The sequence below is a fragment of the Lagopus muta genome, chromosome 1, assembly GCF_023343835.1.
Source record: "Lagopus muta isolate bLagMut1 chromosome 1, bLagMut1 primary, whole genome shotgun sequence".
NCBI lineage: Eukaryota > Metazoa > Chordata > Aves > Galliformes > Phasianidae > Lagopus > Lagopus muta.
The window spans coordinates 49,617,851-49,637,208 of NC_064433.1; the positions used below are offsets into that span (position 1 = coordinate 49,617,851).

A 19,358-nucleotide genomic window follows, 5' to 3' on the forward strand; every position below is an offset into this window, starting at 1 on the left:
CTTGAGAGGAAGTTGGTTTTGAGAGGGAATGATGAAAGGAAGGAAGGACTAAAGTAAGAATGCAAGCTTGGCTGATCTTTCTGTCAAAAAACACCCATGCCACTGGAAAGAACAGAGCAATGGTTCTATCACTCCACAGCCTCTAGAATCATGAAGTCCTCAAAGAATCAAGGACATTATCTGATCATGGGATGCAACTTGTGCTCTCTGCTTCAGAGCAAGTTTGCCCAAAGGTCTACAGAATTAAATCTTCAGACCATCGCATTTTTCTGCCACTGTGGCCCCAGGTATGTGAACTGATGCTGTGCAGTTCTGCCTGCTCACATCACACTCAAATGTACCATATATTTGCAAAGAACTTTCCTTCTGTCTGGCAACTCAGTTCCTATGCTTCTCTCCCTTTCCAACCAAAGCACCAAGCACAGCTGATCTGAGCTCTGTTCAGAATTTCTCACACGACCCCTAAGGCCCAGTTACCTTCATGATTCCGTTCCAGTTGTCTCCCGTGGACACCTGGAAGAGTGTGAGGAAGGCCATCCCAAAGTTCTCAAAGGTAGCATGACGGCTCATGCCCTCGCAGGGGTTCTCATCATTGCATACTGTAAGAACAGGGATCACAGCTGTTAATGGGGGACACACCACATGCTCTGAGATCAACAGCAGGAGCTGGGGAAGGGGACTTCAGGCTCCTCACAACCTGGAGGCCCAAGTTAATGGCCTCAGCACCATGCCAAACAGTGGGCTGTTGCCCAACAACACTTGACTGCTGTACAGCAGTGCAAAAAATCACTACTGGTGGTGTAACTCTGGGTTGCTCTGGATGACTTTCCCAACACGTCACTGTGTTGCCTTTCTCCATGATCAATATTTCACGGCAAGAGACATGAATAAGCTTTACCTGACTTCTTTTGTAGCCTTAGAGCATTACCAAAGAATACAGTGAAGAAAAACTGAAGGTTTAAGAATGAAAGAAATACTAGAAACTACTTTTGTTCTTTTAAGCTGTTAGAACAATCACATTTTAGAAAGAAATTCTGCTTATGTCAAATTCACAAAAAGGAGAATGAAGGACAATGAATAATTCAGTCCCTTTATTGAACGAGTACTGAGCTTGAAAAAACTCCCAGCAGATCTGTAGTTCACACCAGAGCACAGGCTGCTTCAGACTTACCCAGTTTTCCAAAAAGCTCCACTCCTAGAGCAGCATAGATGAAAAAGAGGAGCATGAAAAGCAGTCCAAGGTTCCCCACCTGAAAGCAAACAGCACAGTCAGCCTACCTCATCTGAACAGGCAAGCGTGAATCGTACGCACACTAGTTTCTGTACTCCAAAGCCAGAAGAGTAGAGCAACAAATTCTCAGGGTACAAATGCAACAAAACAATTGCTCAGTAACCTTGGAAATCACCAGCGACTACCAGTGACTATGCCATCCATGGAACAACAGCTGCCAGCACATACAAAGGATGCTGTTTCTAGCCAGTACTGACTAAAGTGTACAACTGCTGGTCAGGTGAATGCAGGCATATTAGAGCAGGAGCTCAGGGAAATGAACCCATTTTGACTAAGTGAGAGTAAAACTATAGATTACAGCACACAGACGAGCTGCAGTGCTTCATGCCCCATCAAGCTGCCTAAATTTCCCAAAGTTATGATTAAAGCAGAGCTCCAGAGAGATGGGGACACAGATACAACCCTCCATATGTGGAGGGCTGAGCAGGGCTTGGGGAGGGAGATGGGAAGGAAGATGGATAAAAAGCCTCTTTTAAATTGTGTGGAGAGAAGAGGAGACTACAAAAGAGTGAAGAGCACCGCTTTTTCTGTATCCTGTGAAAAATGGGGCAAAGCCTGATTTCTGGGCTTCCAGCATTTACGTTTTATAAACTCCACAATGGGAGGATTGCTGCTCCATGGTACACAGAAGTAGCACCAACAATGTGTGCGCTGCCCCCACATCCTCACTTTCCCAAATCACCGCTCTGCCTCTGAATCTCCTGCATCCCAGCATGTGTGGCACATGAATATATGTGGAGAGCAGTTTTAAAAGTGGCAGGCTGAAAATGCTAGTAACAATTAGCACACCACTGGTGGGGCAAAGGCAGGTGGGGAATTAAGGACCTGATATTCAGTGTTTTTCGAAACCTGAGTAGTATCTGACCCGAATGCTTGTGAGTGCATATGGTAGCTGGGCCTTTATTAGGATTATCTACTTCAGGAACCTAATTTAGTCACTGCAACTGCTGTGAAATCCAAATTCAGGCAAGAAATGAATGATTCAGCACACCCACTCCTCTGGGCTGCCAGATTCTGGCTCCCTACACATGCGGTGGAAGGAATTATTTCTGATGACTAAATTGGACACCATAGTAAATGCTCTGAACACACACCTTTGTGTCTGTGTCTATAGGGCATTAAAAGAAAGGAGGCTAATAAAATTTAGCTAAGGACTAAATTTCCAAGGGGCTCCAAAATTAAAGCTCTATTCAGTATTAAGAATTGTTGCAGTATAACAGAGAAAGGAAGAGAATTGGAACAGGACAACTGGAGATGCCTTATATGCCATTAGCAAGCCAAAATCCCCGGTGTGAGTCTGTGCTTTAGGAACACAAAGAGAAAGGCTGAGATGAGGAAAAAGCACAAGGGAAAGAACAGCTTATTTTAAACTGCTTCTCTTGGCAAAGCCAATAAATCTTGGAGAATAATATTACAGATAATTCAATTGTCCCCTGAAGACTCAGTGTGTAAAATATGGAGACAAAATGCAATTTTTAACAGTGAAAGTGGGGGATTTTAGCCCTGCTTTGTGTGCAGATTTTGACACAGGTTTAACTATGGAGTGATTTTTGATCTATTGGCTATATAACTTTATTAAGTGAAAGCAAGCCATTACAGAAGGAAGCAAAAGCCAGTCAATAGGAACTGGATTGGTCATAGGCTTGATACTAGGTAGCACTTTTCACATTTTCCTTCTAGGGAACACCTAGAGCCAGACCTTCAGACATATGTTTGTGAAGGAGGTCACAGCAGATACTAATGACCTCCAAAAGACAGATCATCTTGGTTAGCAAAGGGCCTGGAGGTGACTGTGAGGAAGAAAGCAAGAATCTGTAAAGCGTGGAAGAATATCCTTGTGGTTTGTGGCTCAGAGCAGGGTTTGAACTGAGGTCCCAGCTGCAGTCTTTGCCATCCTGAGCAAAACCCTTCAATGTCTGATGACTCTGCTTCTCTGCGTGACATGGATACAAACATTTCCATGGGATATGAACAGCCCCATGGGAGTTGGACTGGATGACCTTTAAGGGTCCCTTCCAACTCCAATGATTCTATTATTTCCCCCTCTCCTGTTTATTCACCATATTTTAAGGGTAGAAGTTGAGTCCCACCATTTAACTGCAAATATACCACAGAGTCCTTTTACTGAGGGCTGAACACACTTCAGCCAGCTCATACTATCTGTGTGTATTCATCTGAGCAGAGCAAACACACCACATCTGCAGATGTTGGATACTGGGAAATTTTTTCTTCCCTGAAAGAGTAGTGCTGCAGTAGTATGGGCTGCCCAGGGAGGTGGTGAAGTCACCACCCCTGGAGGTATTCAAGACAAGGGGAGATGTCACATGAGTGACATTGTCTAGAGTGGTCACAGGGATGAGTTGATGGTTGGACTAGGTGATCTTTGTGGTCCCTTCCAACCCAAAACATTCTATGATTCTGTGATTCTTTCCAGCCTTAATGGTTCTATGATTCTTCTTTGGATCTGGAGACCTGCTCTACTTCAGATCCTTGCCAGAGCTAAACAGTAGTTGTGGCTCCTGGAATGGAGAAGAGGAACTGCACTGAGCCAGTCTAGGGCAGTGTAGACAGAACTAATAAACTTTAGGGGCACCAAGCTGCCTCCAACAAGAACACTTCAATTTTAACATTGTTCAATGTATCTCAGTTCCAAACTACCCTGGATGACAAGGGATGCTGTTATATAGCCTGGATGTGACTTATATCATTAACATTATACAAAAATACAAATTATTACTGTAAAATAAAAAAGATTGGAAATCAGACAGTGCTCAGGATTCAGGAAAGATCACAGAATTTCCCCTGGCTTTCATACTATGGGTTTCCTCTAATTCAGATTGACATCACTGTCTGCCACTAACATCAGAGGTAAACTCCTTGTGTAACTACTCATGCTGTTTTCAGATTGATTCTCAGCTCCTTGCCACTCATGGAGACTGGCACATTAGCTGATAAAGCAACTGACAAACCCCCGTACATTTTGATATCACGCAAGATAGCTGCCTGCTCAGGGCCTGCCAGGGAAATATCTGATGTGTGATCAGTAGGGAAATTTGGTACCATTACTGTTTGCTTAACAATTCTCTCTCAAGGATCCCCAAGGAAAGGGAATAGTCTCCCAGGTCACTTCTCCGTCACAAAGGATCCTCTCAGTAGGCTCGATGCCTATGTAAAGTCAGCATCTCATTCAGGAACAGCTGCTGCTCACAGCTCATGGAATCCTTCTGTCTAGCTGTCTTGTGGTAGACACTTAACCGCCGGCTGCGTGAGCCACAACAGAGCGCGTCACTGCTTCTCATACATGAGAGGCTCAGAATTGTGAAGGGATCCAGGAGGAGAAAGGAAGAAAAGAAAGCAGGAACGGGGAGGCACTGGCTAAGAAAAACAGTGATGGGAACGCACGTGAGAGAGAGAAGGGAATAGGGGGAACATGCAGGGAAGGGTGAGAAGGACAGAGACCTGTGTTCCTCCTGAAATGACTGCCAGTTGCTCTCCCTTTCTTTTGGAGAAGGGAGAGAAGAGCTGGGGACTAGCAACAAACTAGCTGGGGACAGACACTAGCTAGACATGGTGGGAAGAGTCCTGCCCTTACCCTGGATCAAGATTTATTTCATTCACCCACTGGCAAACTGGGATGTGAGGTAAGCTGTATTCCCATGACTTAACACTAAAACTTGGGCATCCCTTTCAGGCAGGTACATGTACATCACAGTAAACCCAGAATCACAGAATCACCTAGGTTGAAAAAGACCTCTAAGTTCATCTAGTCCAACTATCACCAATATTGCTCACTAAAGAGCATCGCCTTTGAGAAACCAAGAGAATTGACCGTTAGGGAAAGAAAAAAAAGGTGCAGAAAGAGAGTCTTGGGGGAAGCTTGTGGGTTTTACCTGTGGTAAGGCTTGAACGACTGTATCCAGCAGTGCTCGCATTCCAGTGGCCATCTTCAACAGCTTCAGGACTGCCAGAAGAAACACATGAGAAATGTCACTCAAACTCAGCTCAGAAGATTCATCCTTTTGCATACCTACTAATGGCAGTAGAACAAGACAGAAGCCTTGATTTCCTTCGCCCTTGAAAAATTGAAATGTACCCCTTGTCCCCACATTCCCACATCTTTGCAATTTACATTCCCAGTTCCTTCTCCTCCAGTCTATCTACTCCTTCCTAAACACACTATTTCTGCCACCCATGCCTATCAGGCTTCTGCTTTTCCCAGACACATTCTGGCCAAGATTCCTCTTTCTCCAAGCAATGTGTATCACAATTACTCCTTTCTATTCTCTGCTTCCAGGGCTGAGGACAGCAGGAGTGTGTGCCTCTACAGCCACTGCTCAGTGAGTCACTGCTCTGGGTCCCACCCCATGGCCACCCCCATCCCTGCCTCCTGCCTGTGCCTCTCTCACCACGGGCGATGCGCAGCACTCTCATGATCCTGATGATAGTGGGGTTAATTGGGAGAGCCGCATTGATTTCAATCTCTTCCAATGTAATGCCCATGACAGACAGCAGCACAATGGCCAGATCTAGCTGGTTCCACCTTAAGAAGAAAAAATCAAAGAGAATACAGGAAGACAGAGGTTTTCCACTTCCCTGACAAATAATGTGAATTGTTTTCACTTTATCCTAAACGTATAAATCCAAGGCCCCACTCTGAGTCAGTCTGTATGGGCTTTTGCAGACAAACAGATTCACTCTGCACACAGCCTGAGCAGCCAGAGGCAAACCAGCCTGATCTGAAAGCATGGAGCTGTGTTACTATGGTGCTATGCTTTGACTAATGGGCTCAGCTTTTTATGGCCTCACTACCTCATATCAGCTTCATTATATACGTTCTGCTTCAGCATGTTCCCAGTTTGCCTCAAGGGCAGGAAAAAACTGGCTGTTTCTAAGCCCACCTACTTTGCTTTCTAGCCTAACTAGCAGATGCCAACACAGAGGCAGTTCTTGGACAAACCTTATTGTTGCCCAGGCACTGCAGTTCTCCTGTGCAGAACTAGGAGATAGTTGGGACTGCTACTATATTCCAGATAGGGATTCATCCCTGAGGTCTCCTTCCAACACCCAGCTGTCCCACAGAAATGTTTTACACAACCCTTTGCTCACCTGTCCTTGAAGAACCGACGTAGACCGAAGGCCACCAGCTTGAGAACTGCCTCCAACACAAACACAGTGGTGAACAGGTAGTTACAGTATTTAAGAGCGGTCTCCAGGGACTGTCAGCAGAAAGAAAGAGTGGAAGAATTGAGGCAAAAGCAACAGTAAGTTCATAACCTGTGGGGTCTCTCTTGAGTGCCAGTGATTCGTTACAGGATGGGGAAGATGCCCCATGCTCCCTATACTTGAACATGGAGGTCTCCTACTGAAGGCAACCATCAGCAAGCCCTTCCACCCCATGTTGTTCTGGGGATCAGTTATTGCTTCTTCCTCCTACACTTCTCAGCATAATGGGAAGAAGGTGGCTATTGCAAGGAGATTCCACTGAGGTTTCATCAGCCTCCTCTTCAGCCAATAGCCCACGTCATCTGGATGCCACCACGTTAATGGCATTGGCCTAGCTATGGGCAAGGAGCGAGGCAGGAAGGTTGTTGCTTCAGTCATGTATAAATGCCATCTCTAACGGGGGAAAACTCCTGCATGCCTTGTTCTGGGACAGACACGAGTCATCTCTCAGCTGTGAGTTTCTCCGCCACCAGGGACCGGTGTGACCAATGGGCAGCACTGGTGGCACCTCATACTGGAATGGTTCAAAGCAGTTGGACAGGATTTATAAGCAGAGCCTGACTGTGTTACAGGGGAAGGAACTGAGGAGTAAGAAAGGTCCAGTGACTTGTTCTGACACAAGCAAAGGTCTGACACAAGGATGGAAACAGATAAGGGCTGGAAGCTCCTGCAAAGTAAAACTGGGCACCACTAGGAGCGAGACAAAAGGTGGGCAAGAAACAGAGGAACTAGGCAACATATCTGAATGATAACAGACAGATTCAGTTCCTGACCTACCTTAGACAGCATTTGTTCAAAAGTGTCATCTAAACTACGAGTCTCCTCAAAAGAAAACTGAAATGCCATTGGGCAAATATCATAATGAATGCTTTGTCTACATATAAAGGCAAAAAGCATCTCTGATATAAGCAGAATGCTTTTATTTTATCAGAAGCATCTAGAGCTTTGCCAACAACACTCAGAGGTTCCTGGTCTTCTCCAGCCAAAGTCAAAAACTCCTTTAGCTCACCATGTCCTTTGCTGGGAATCACACCCCTGAAGCTGAGAGAGGCTCTTTTCAGAGGCTTTACCCCTTCAGCTCCTCTTACAGGAAAGAGGTGGCTGGGTGACCACACAATCAGCCAATCCAGTCCTCGCATCTCAGATCATATGGCAGGAGAACTGGAATTTCATTTTGAAATCTGATGCAAAGCCTGAAGCTCCCAAGGGCACTGCTGCTTCCACCACACCTCTTGTTAGGGTCCAGGAAAACATACCAAGTAGACTAGGCAGCTAAATTTGGGTGACCCACTTATCTCATTAATAATGTAAAGCACAGAGACCTAATTATACAAAGCTTTCTAGGGACCCTACTCTTGCTTATATACCTAATCTCTCTTCATTTCAGGTGATTACAGATCTCTAAGTGGGGGCTGCCTTTCTAAGCACATACCAAATTCCTCACATATCTCTGCCTACTATATTAACTCTTGCAACACATCAACAGTATTTTTAGACACAAGCATCCTACCTCTTCTGGTAGACAGTGAGCATTAGAGAGCTGTAGCAAAAGAGCATAATTACTCTCCACGATCTCACTCACCACAGGTTGGTTGTAGTGCTCCAAGGACATGGTGACCACGTTGAGGCAGATGATGAAAGTGATGAAGATGTCCAGATAGTGGCTTGTGCAGACCGAATGGATTAGGAGGCGTATGGGGCAGTAGGTAGCATAGTACGGCAAACGCTGCGCCTCTTCAGTGGAAAGAGGGAGATGGGGAGAGTTAGGAGGAAATTGGAAGAAAGAGAGAGATGGGTAAGAAACACTGAGGAAGAAGCAGGCATAAAAGGGGTGATAAATGTGAAAGTCAAGGGAATGAAGGCGGGAGAGAGAAAGGACAGAAAAGCATAGGTAAAAGAGGGCATAAGAGAAAAATGAATCACAAAAAAAAGAGGAAAGTAGAAGGGGGGAGAAAAATAAATGGAATAAAGAAAAGAAAATCAATGCTTGAAATCTGTCAGTCTATGTTTTGTGGGAATGGTGCTAAATCAGCATTTCATGCCTCAACAAATTAAGATCATAAATGATAAAAGGGAGCAGATGGTTCCAGGAGAGGCCCCAGGGTGTCACAAGAGAGAGGTAAAACTGGAGCAGAGGAAGGGAAAGCATGCCTATGGGCAGTGAATGGAAGAAAACCATCAGTCTGGGGTAGTAGGGAAGATATCTAGGGGCAAGTATGCTTTTGCAATTTTTGTTTAAAAGTAATACAGAAGAGAACAGATAAACCAGGGAGAGGGCTTACTTCACTTTAGAGAGCCTGGGACCCCAAGAAGTGACACTGCAACACTAACAGAAAGAGCCAGGAACAAAACACAAGTGTCTTCCTCTTTTCTTTTCCTCTCTCTTTTCTTGAAATTTTGGTTTAATCACAAAGTATAACTTCAGTCTTCTCTCTAACACTAGTTGAGGTTGCATGAAGCCCAGGAGGTCTACTGAACTATGTGTGTCCTGTGCTGACTGTGCATACCAACATGTACACAGGTATATTTTTGGTGCACCTTATTTCCCCGGGGGCTGGATGCTAAAACCTCATGGCTTCCCCAGCACCATAGCTTCCCAACAGACTTCATCAGCCACCCCCTCTTCCCCAGACCACTGGTGTGGTGCATAGCCGGGTGGCAGTGACGCAGGGAGGAAGGCTCAGAGCACGGCCAAAAGCGATGCATTTTAGAGACCGGCCCATCAAGAAAGAAAAAGAAGAGGAGAAGGTTTTTCTCAGAAAACCTTGGCCTACGAACCAACCAAACACTTAGGCTGTGCCTTACTCCTTCGCTTCTTCTCCAGTCGCCGCAGGCGCTTCTCCTCTCGCCGGCGGGCCTCCTCAGCCTCCTGGTGCTGTCGGCACTTGTGGAAGTTCTCCACCACTACCCCCACAAACATGTTGAGCACGAAGAAGCTGACAATGAGGAGGAAGGAGATGAAGTAGAGGAGCATCCAGGGGTTGTTGTTGGTCACCGGCTGGAGGAGAACAGAAAGGCTGTGATCAGATGGGTGCTGGTACAGAAATGATAGGGATGGGTACCGCCATGACGACTGGCTGCTGAGAAGGTGGGGTGGGATTATGAAAATGAGAGGAGTGGGATGGGAAGAGCAAGAACTATGGACAGTAGTGCATTTTGTGCAGAATTTCAGAGGTAAATAGAGCATCAGATCCAAGGTTCAGGCCCATGGCTGTGCAGCCAAGGGCAGGTGCCTAAACCAGCACTATCAAGGTCATAGCCTTAGCAATAGAGGAATGGTGTTATAGCAGGCAGCAGCCCAACAGTCTCTTCTTATGGGGTATTAAAGCAACCATCTGTGGGCCAGAAGGGAGCCAGCATGCTCAGAAACGCATATGGCATTATTGATTGCTCTGTTGTTATAAAGACCTGCCATGTGATCCAGACTGGTTAGAGGGGTGAGAATTACCACAGACACTCACTACATGGTCATAGAATCATTAAGGTTGGAAAGATCATCTAGTGTAACCATCAGTCCATGCCTGTGGCCACTATAATCCACGTCCCTCAGTGCCACATCCATACGGTTCTGGAACACCTCCAGGAACAGTGATTCCACCACCTCCCTGGGCAGCCTGTGCCAATGCAGCACTGGTCTTTATGAAAAGAAATTTTTCCTGACATCCAACTTGAGGCCATTACAGTCACAGCTGCACTTCACTGCATGGACTTGGCACAGCCTGGACCACTTGCAATGGGAAGAGCGAGGGATTGAGAAGGGCCCTAAAAGGAGAACCTGGCTAGAGGGAGGTGTCCAAAGCAGGATATTAGAGTACACTCTCACCTTACAAGCTACTAGCTGCAGAAAGTGGAAAAGGTCTTTTTGCAAGGATGTGTTCATACCTGCTGGTCAACAGCCACAGCATCTAGTCCATTATACATAATATTGACCCAGCCATCCTTGGAAGCCAGAACAAAGAGAGACATCAGGGCCTGCAATAAAAAAGCAAAGCAGATGTGGAGCAGGTGCATCTGGCAGACTGGGAAAAATAAGCGAGTTTTTACGCTCTAACACACACAGTGTTGAAGTACTCTTTCTGCCCGTGTCTCTGCACATATCAAAACCTGCTCCTTTCAGTGAGGAAGAGGGGGGCGGAGAAGGGATAGGAAGCCACATCAACCAGAGGGGAGAGGTCATGAAGAACATCTGCTTCACAGCATGAGCTAAACAATAAAATCAAGCTCTCTGCTGCCACCCTTTTCTTTCCCCACTACCTGTACACATCATCCTGTTACTAAACCACCAGCAACAGGCTCTACATGGATACATGTACCAAATAACTGCTTTTCCTAGCCCTAAGATCAGGCTTTTCAGGCACTCAGAGAGGTACATATAGGAGGAGAGCTGAGTTCCCATCAGAGATGTGGGCTGCAGGCACACTCACCTGTCCCAGGTTGTCGAAGTTGTACTTGTGGTGCACCCACTTGTAGTTGGCGGCCATGCAGTCAGACCGGTTGGTGATGTTCCTGATGTCAACCCCTAGGCAGTGGTAGAACTTGCCCTTGAAGAGCTGTGGAAGGGGAGCAACTCCATCAGTTCCTTTCCCTCCAGGGCTCACCATACATCTGGGATGTGCAGAAGCTCCCAATGAAGTAGGTGGGCTGCAGGGTTCCCTCGAGGAGAGGTATGAGGGAACACCAGTGCATTATACAGCACTGGTTGATACATTGGTAAGGAGATAGGGCCAATCCTGCAAATTCACATCTGGCTTTTCATCTTACTGTACTGCTCCAGGCAGAAGTGACTGTAAGTCCTTGCCATCTGACAGCTGTTAGGGCAGTATTCTGGGGATCCAATTAAAGCCATTAGCCTGATAATCTTCTATTCAGCCACTAAGAGCAATCACCCCTCCCTGTCTCCCAGTTACCAAGAAAGCTGATGGGAAAGAAAATCATCTGTGGGTAAAGAACCAGAAAATACATCCCCTGCTTCTCAGATACTATTTTTTTTCGCAAAGCTGCACTGCTCTATCTCTCTGCCCAGGGCTCCCTTCTCCATATGGAAGGTACTGGATTGTGCATTTGTACAGATGCATAAGAGCAGACTAAGTATAGCGCATTCCCTGAGATGTAAGTAACGCCCACACCCTCGCTCCTCTCACCAAAAATAAAGAGAATTAAATAAAAAAATAAAAGGAGGATGTGGGTGGACTTAGGGTTGATAGCAAGAGGGAGGAATGGAGCTGGCTGGAGGCAGAGTTCCTGCAAGTAGGAATGGAGCTGCTTGTCCTTGCTGTGTGGCATGGATGTGTCCAGTGAGCCAGCTCTGGGCTCTTCCTGTAACACTGACCCAAACCCTGACCCGATCCTGCCAGGCATGCACAAGCATTAACTCCTGTCTTGCACATTCAGCAATGTTTGCACTCGTTGAAGAGCTGGAAGCACTTGCCAAAGGCCATGGGGACACTTCAGAGGGAGACATCTCATGGGGCTGAGCAGCTGCAGAAGTTTCCCAGCTTGCCTGCTCTTCCTGTTCAGTTTGCTGTGCCTGTTGTAGCTGGGGGTACAGGTGCCCATGGTAGGTATGGGAGTACCAGGGCTGTTTGAGGGCAATAGGAATCCTACCTGTACACCCAGGATGCCAAAGATGATGAAGAAAGCGCAGCAGATGAGGACAATGTTTCCTATGGGCTTGAGGGAAGAAATAAGTGTCTCCACCACCAGTTTGAGGCCAGGGGCTCGGCTGATGACTCTGGAAGGAAAGAAAAGGGAAGAGTGACAGACAGACAGAGCAGGAGTGTTTGGCCACAGATGAGCATTTTCAGCAGCAGAGGGCCCCTGCTCTCCCTGTGCAGTGGCCTGTCATGGGGAAACACTCCTACCAGGGCTCCAAATCCTCTTTCATCCCATGGGTTGGATGTCTGATGAAATATCTCCATGGTCAGAGCCATACGACTAAGGTCTGTGGATTGTCAAAGACCACCCTTTGACCATTACAGTGGGGTCTGAATCCAGGACCCTTCCTGGGGGGACCAGTAAGAAGGAGGAATAGAACAGAACGTGGTAGGACTCTGACCGGAGTGGCCGTAAGGTGCGCAGTAGCCGGAGGACCCGCAGCACCCCTAGGATTTTGGCACCACCAGCAGAAGCCACTGAGACCACAATGTCGATGAGAGACACGAAGACCAAGAAGCCATCCAGGACATTCCAGCTGCTGCGGAGATAAGCTTGATCCCCAAAATACAGGCCTAGAGAGACCACCTGCAAGAGAAGGAAGAGGATGGGGTCTAAATTGGTCCTCCATGTTGCTTGATAGAGGACATCCACAGAAGAGGGGAAGACTGTTGAATGCTTATCCCCTCCTTGCTCCTAATGGAGCAGCAAGGACTCATTCTGAATCCTATAATCAGTCTCATCACCTTTTCCTTTTGAATGGAAGGTTATGAAGGAAAACGTCCAAAGTGGTGGCACCAAACACTAGAAAAAACAAGGCCAAACTCTGGAGTAGCATTTCACTACGATTGCCATGGTGTCTTCTCACCTCTTCTTGCATCCCTGAGCAACAGAACTCTGTAGAGGATGTTCCAATATCACATACCTCCCAGTACAGAGATTAATTTCGTTTTAAGAGCTAGAACCAGGAACTAAAACCCATACTCTGGCTCCTGAAACACTCTAAAAATCACACCAGTAGTTTAGGAATGAATTTTAGGGAGTTCTGTGTCAGACTTATAGTTTTGAGACTTACTTTCCCCATTATTTAGTCTCTTTCCTCACCACAAGCGGATTGGCCAGATTTCTCTATTGTTGCAGTGACACCTATTGAATAATTATCTCAGCTAATGGCAATTCATTAATATCATTGTAATTACTCCCTCTCTTGCTCCAGGAGGAAGGGAATGGATTTTTGATATTATTACAGAATCCATAGCTGGAGTCTAGCTATTCCTCCCAGACACCTAGATCCCTTTGGTTTTAAAGCTCAGGTTAAGCATCTCCTCCATGCACACCCAGAGTGGACTTAACTCCCCTTTACCAAAGCAGGGAGAAGGACTGGGACATCGAAAAAAATGAGAGATTTTGGAAAAGTGCCGAGCAAACATGAGCCATGGTATTCCTGACACTGGAGAGAGAGGCTCTGAGCCATTCATTTCCATTAACTTACCTTCAGTGTCATCTCAGCTACAAAAATTGCTGTGAAAATGTAGTTGGACACAGTGAGAAAGATTCTCTCCTAGAAAAAAAAAAAACAAAAACGAGAGAGAGAATGGCTTTAAATGTATCTTGACTTCTTGTTATTCCATGAGGCCCCTGTGGTGAACTTGATATCTTTTTCTTTCCTGTGAAGGGTCTGAAGGTTGGAAGAATAAAAGAAGCACTCCTGGCAAAGGTCAGCACTGACAGCTTTGGGCTCGCAAGCCTCAGCTCTACCCCACACCACAGCTGGCACAGGATGCCATACAGCTCTTGTGAATAGGATTTGCAATGCAAAATACAAATCTGGTTCCTAGGTGCTTGCTGCCTCACTCTACCGTGCTGCTCAGTCCTGATGTACTGCGCTGCCCTGGGACTCCTTTCCTAAGAGCTGCTGAACACTGACTGACTGCTGAAGGGTGTGTAAGTACCACAGAGTTGAAGGGTCAACTAAGGAAGAGATGCAAAAGAAGTCACTTGTCTGCTCAGTCTCCTTTTTGACACGCTAGTCTGAGCCATCTCCAAAATAGCTCAAAAGCAGCATACATGATGACATACTGCACGTGAAAGGTACTTCTTTTATTTCCCAATCCCTGACCATTTGGCAAACCATCTCTTAACCATGGGACTCCATCACTCCCTAGAAGGGAGCAAACTTGGATTACCCTATTATAAAGGAGATTGACACATTATAAGACCCTGCAGGGGAAGAATATATGATGTAAATAGCTAATGCATGGACATTTGAATAGATGGAGTTATGTTTAATGTTAAGTTATGTCCAAAGGCCATTATAGTACCAGGAGTGCCTACACACCTCTGTCAGACATTGTGTTAAAAGGTAGATGGGAGGAAACAGTGCTCACCGTGCTTCTGTGTTCAATCTGTGGTCTCTCCAGTGCAATGGTGATGCAATTCAGGAAGATGAAGGCCAACACAACGTAGTCAAAGAGTTTGTGAGCAATGATGGTTTGGCAGAGGAGGCGAAACCTGCAAAAGAGTTCCAGTAGGTAACTGTACCTTGGGCAGAGAGAGGTTAGAAGCTAGAAGCATGGAAAATTGAGTGCTCGATAATGAGTTTCTGGTGTAGCAAACCCTTCCAGATTCACACTAGGACAATGAGGCCACATCTTGAAAGCTGAGGAGGGGCAGGTAATTTGGCTGTTATGGAGAACACAACTCTGCCTGCTCTGAAAGACAGAGTGTCCAGGTATCACATGGAGCAAAGAGTTCTCCTCCATGGGCTGTAACAAAATTCCCTACTCCTCAAGAGGTGATGGCACATTGGTAAGAATGCTGTTGGCTGGGGTATGTGGGCATTTTCTCCTGGTGGGAAGACCCTCTAAGTGGGAAGAATATATCTCTAAATACGTGTGGGTTTTTTTTTGTTTTGTTTTTATATGTGTGTTTGTTTGTTGTTGCTGCTGTTATTTTTCTTTTCCAGCAAAAAGATTTCTAATGTTGCCCTAAAGGGTGTGATATTGCTGATAAGTTGGCAGTAGGACTGAAAATGGAATGGAGAGGATGTCCTGGTACCAAGGGAGAAAATATCTGTGTTATGGACTCATTAATAATATATTCCTTCTCCTTTTTGGTTTAATGTCAGTATTCCCTGCCTCACTTTGCTATAAATATTTATAGTTACACAAAAGAAAAACAGGATGTTCCGAAGGGAAGGAAAAACACAATAGGCATTTAGGATTCTCGTCCTCCCTCTTCTCTGCAGAATCAAGGAAGAGAAATGTTGTTTGACTGTAGAAGGAGAGACGAGGAAGAAGAAATACATTCCCGGATGCTGAGTTCAAAGTTACAATCTAACGTCCAGCTCAGGGAAAGCAAATGGCACAGCAACAAAATCTGTCCCATCTTCTCAACCCTTTTATGGAAAAAACTGCACAAACCTGTTTTGTGGAGAGAAGAGATATATGGACCAGTCTTCCCGTAACTCACACCAGTCTGGCTTATAGACTTCCATCATCTTCCGGATGCGAAAACACAGGCTCTGGAGGGATGCAGGAGAAGCAAGTGTCACTGGTTGACTTCTCGTTGCCTAACAGAGGCACTCTCACTTTCTCATGTGATCCCCAAGTACCACTATCAGGTGTTCCTCCCCACGTGTGCTACCTGCCTTTCTTTAGCACCTGGATGAGGGAATGGACCCAAAGAACAACAAGACACTATAGAGGAGGTAGTACTTCTTTGCCAGGTCCTGTTCACCTCTCACCTTCACATTTCCTCCTCGCATCATTAAAAAAAAAAACTGCTGGTCTCCTATCTACAGGTGGATGTTGCCCAAAATACGTTCACTGGCTCTATTACATCAGTATGATGTTTCCTCAATACCTCAGCTGAATAAGAGGCAAGGACAGAATAGTCTTCTGCTGGCACTTGGACTCAGAGTTGATTTAATTTCATATGCACTGTCTTCCACCCTTTGATATGCTCACAGATAGGGTATGGCGGTCTCCCAGGCTGGCACAGAAAAACACACTTGCCTTGTCTTTTATGCATCTATTTCCAAAGCAAAGCTCTTCCTTTTCACAAAGCCTGACCTTTTCTAACCTGTGACAACCACTGGCTGCAGTACTCTGAAATAACAGCCCTCAAATGCCTATGCATCATCTCTACTCTCTTCCCACCATCTATCTGCACAACTGCCTTGTGGGCAGCCTGACAATGCAGTGTGGGCTTGTCTGGACCCACCTACATTCAGTGACATCCTCCACCTGTACTTACAGCACTTCTTCAAGCTCTCCCATCCATATGGCAGGGAGACTGAAACTTGAGGACAGAGTTGGGGTTTCCCACAGCACTGCATTGTAACCCCAGGCTCCCCACACCAAGTACTTACGTAGTCTATCTCTTCATCATCCTCTCCCCGTTCCTTGCGGTTGTTCATTTTTGGGAAGATCTCTTTCGCAATACTGGGCATTTTGCCGTTGCAGTCTTGATGTTCACTGCCCCCTGATGTTGTCCCTGGCCTACAGGTCCCTCTGTGGCCAGATGGGATGGAGGCCAACTCTAGTAGGTCACAGGAGTCTTTGTTGTCCAGAGAGAGTGTCCGGCGGTGGTGAAACACTCTCTCTGCTCCATCCAGCTCCCTATCTCCTGCCCTGTGCCTCTCCCCGGACAGGAGGGACTCATGCTCAGCAGAGGGAGGTTTGTGCTTCAGGCTGTGTCCTCGTGCCAGGCTGTTCCAGCTGGAACGACGGCTCCCCCAGGCCCCACTGCGGCCCCAGGCACCGTAGTGGGAACTGCGAGAGCTGGACTGTAAGAGAGTGGGTTGGGACTCAGCCACACAGAATTAGCGAGGGAAGGCACTGCTTTGTGGCAGACATCAGATATCCCCCCAGGGGTCCTAAGCCATGTGCACCCTTTTTTACCCCTCAAAGAAGATGCATAGTGGGAATGTAGCTGTAATTGGTATAAATCTCACAACAAATTAATAATGAGCTAGCAGGGGTGTTGGCTGTGATCACTTTATAGCACCATCTGTGCGCAAGGCACTTAAAGGGAAGGTAAATAATAAAGCCAAAGGCCAGATGCCTGATGTTGTTACTTATATCAGCACAAAGCAAGAATAAAGATTTCAAAAAATCTGATTGGCAGCATTTTACACAGCCCTAGGGTAAAGAATAACACAAGGTACAGGGAGATGGATAATCTGACATAACACCTTTGAGCACAGTCTTCATAAAAAGAAGAAATGAGAGAAACAGGCTTGTTGGTTGCAGTCTAGTTCAACAACATCAGCAAGTTACCATGTAGTACACAGCTGTCAGCTCTCCCTTTTTAGAAATAACAGGGGCATGAATGCTTCCACTATCAATGCACCTCCTTCAAAACCCATGTGTGGTAGTGTGTAGGGGTCACAGAAGCTTATGTTACAAGGTGGGCAGGTTTGAGATGTGTTGACTGGACAGTTAGTAGTGTTTGGAGAAGCACTGGGGGACAGCAGGACCTGATATGAGTAAGTTCCAAGCCAAGATTTCTCTATTCATTGTAACAAAAGGTTCCAGAAAATGCATCCATTATGGGACTCTGAAGTTCTGGCAGCACCTGGACCTTTCTATGCTTTCAGCTCACTCAGGGCATGACTTTTTGTACTGAGCAAGAGGACAAAACATAGAATCACAGAATCATAGAATTCTGGAATCGTTATAGTTGGAAGGGATATTTAAAGGTCATCTAGACCAAGTATCTTGCAAAGAACGGAGACATCCATAGCTAGATCACGTTGCCTACAACCTGGCTAGCCTAGTCTTGAAAGTCTCCAAGGGCAGGACATCCACCATGTCTCTGGGCAACCTGTTCCAGTGCCTCACCACCCTCACTGTAAAAGTCTTTTTCTTTATATCTAACCTAAATCTCCTGTATTTTAGTTTGAAACCATTTTGCCTTGTCCTATCACAACAAACCCTATGAAAGAGCCTGTTCCCTTCTTTCCTAGGGCTCTCCTTTAGACACATCCGCAGCTAGATCAGCTTGCCCAGAGCCTGGTCTCCCTAAAAGAAAAGCTCTGTCCCCATGGTGTTCCCCATCTCTCACCAGAAGAATATAAAAGCTGTAACCTACACTCAATGGAATACTGATCAATAACCTGCAAATACAGGTCAATAAGGTCAATAGATCACTCAGAGGTTGGTGAAGCAGTGGCACAGGCTGCCCAGAGAACTTCTGGACGCCTCATCCCTGAAGGTGTTCAAGGCCAGATTGGATGGGGTCCTGGGCAATCTAATCAAGAGGCTGGCAACCCTGCCCATGGCAAGGGGCTTGGAACTAGATGGTCTTTGAGGTCCTTTCCAACCCAAGCCATTCTATGATTGACTGACTGATCTAATCTGGAAATACAGATGAATTATGTGAACTGTCTTCCTATGGGCAGGCAATGAGGTTGTATTACAAGCTTATAGCAGCAATGCAATTCTTCGTAGTAATCCAACAGATGATGAGAGAAAGGCCCTTGCACTTCAAAAGAAGGGCATGACAGATGTTCCTACTCAGTCACTCACCAAAGATCGCTGATCATAAGTCATTCTCCCCAGGGACATCACACTGCTCTTCCGGGAGCCAACAGCAACACGGATCTGGTCAGGCTGCAGGGAGTTGCGTGAGGAGTTGGAAACTCCCCCAGCAGCCACTGGGGCATTGGAAGAGGGCAGGGATGGGTCCAAGTGGCCATTTGGTGTCACAGAAATTGCACAAAGCTTGGGATCTGGATGGAAAGATGGAAAAAGAGGGAAAAAGAAGGAGGTTGGTTCCTCACCACCCAGTGATTGTTTCAACATCCAAACTGCTGAGCATGTTAGCAGCTAACAGCATGTTAACCGTTTAGCATCAGTCATCATTCATTCCTTTCGATTTAGAGTGCAATGGCAAAAATAATGCAATCTAGCAAAACTCTGAAATGTTCTCTTCAGTCTCCAAAACTGGCTGTGGCTCTCCTGGAGGCTAGATGGTTGAGCAGAGTGCTGGTCAGGAAGAAAGGCAGAACAAAACAGCCTGTCCTACACTGGGCCTCTTCAAACGACTGATCATTGACCATGAAGATTCAGGGCATCTTTGAGGGCTGTGTTTGCTGCTGTGAAAAACCACTGACATTTGTCAAGATGGATGGAAAGGATGGGATGCTGGCTTTTAACACCTGAAAGGACTGGAGCAATCATTTTTG

General features: G+C 46.2%; 1 protein-coding gene across 7 annotated transcripts in view; it reads right to left on the reverse strand.

Annotated features, from left to right (window-relative positions):
• CACNA1I (calcium voltage-gated channel subunit alpha1 I) overlaps positions 1-19,358 on the reverse strand; it is a 157,467-nt gene that overhangs the window by 9,950 nt on the left and 128,159 nt on the right. For 5 of the 7 annotated variants that reach the window (XM_048928766.1, XM_048928787.1, XM_048928733.1 and 2 more), the window contains exons 16-31: positions 18,700-18,902; positions 16,539-16,955; positions 15,589-15,689; positions 14,554-14,677; positions 13,659-13,727; positions 12,570-12,754; positions 12,119-12,245; positions 10,939-11,064; positions 10,397-10,486; positions 9,293-9,512; positions 8,097-8,248; positions 6,398-6,507; positions 5,698-5,831; positions 5,182-5,252; positions 1,172-1,250; positions 478-599 (exon numbers count right to left, since the gene is read on the reverse strand). In XM_048928766.1, the coding sequence (XP_048784723.1) occupies positions 478-599; positions 1,172-1,250; positions 5,182-5,252; positions 5,698-5,831; positions 6,398-6,507; positions 8,097-8,248; positions 9,293-9,512; positions 10,397-10,486; positions 10,939-11,064; positions 12,119-12,245; positions 12,570-12,754; positions 13,659-13,727; positions 14,554-14,677; positions 15,589-15,689; positions 16,539-16,955; positions 18,700-18,902 (2,330 nt within the window). The remainder of the gene's footprint in view (positions 1-477; positions 600-1,171; positions 1,251-5,181; positions 5,253-5,697; positions 5,832-6,397; positions 6,508-8,096; positions 8,249-9,292; positions 9,513-10,396; positions 10,487-10,938; positions 11,065-12,118; positions 12,246-12,569; positions 12,755-13,658; positions 13,728-14,553; positions 14,678-15,588; positions 15,690-16,538; positions 16,956-18,699; positions 18,903-19,358) is intronic. The other 2 variants (XM_048928798.1, XM_048928777.1) reach the window with 1 other exon arrangement.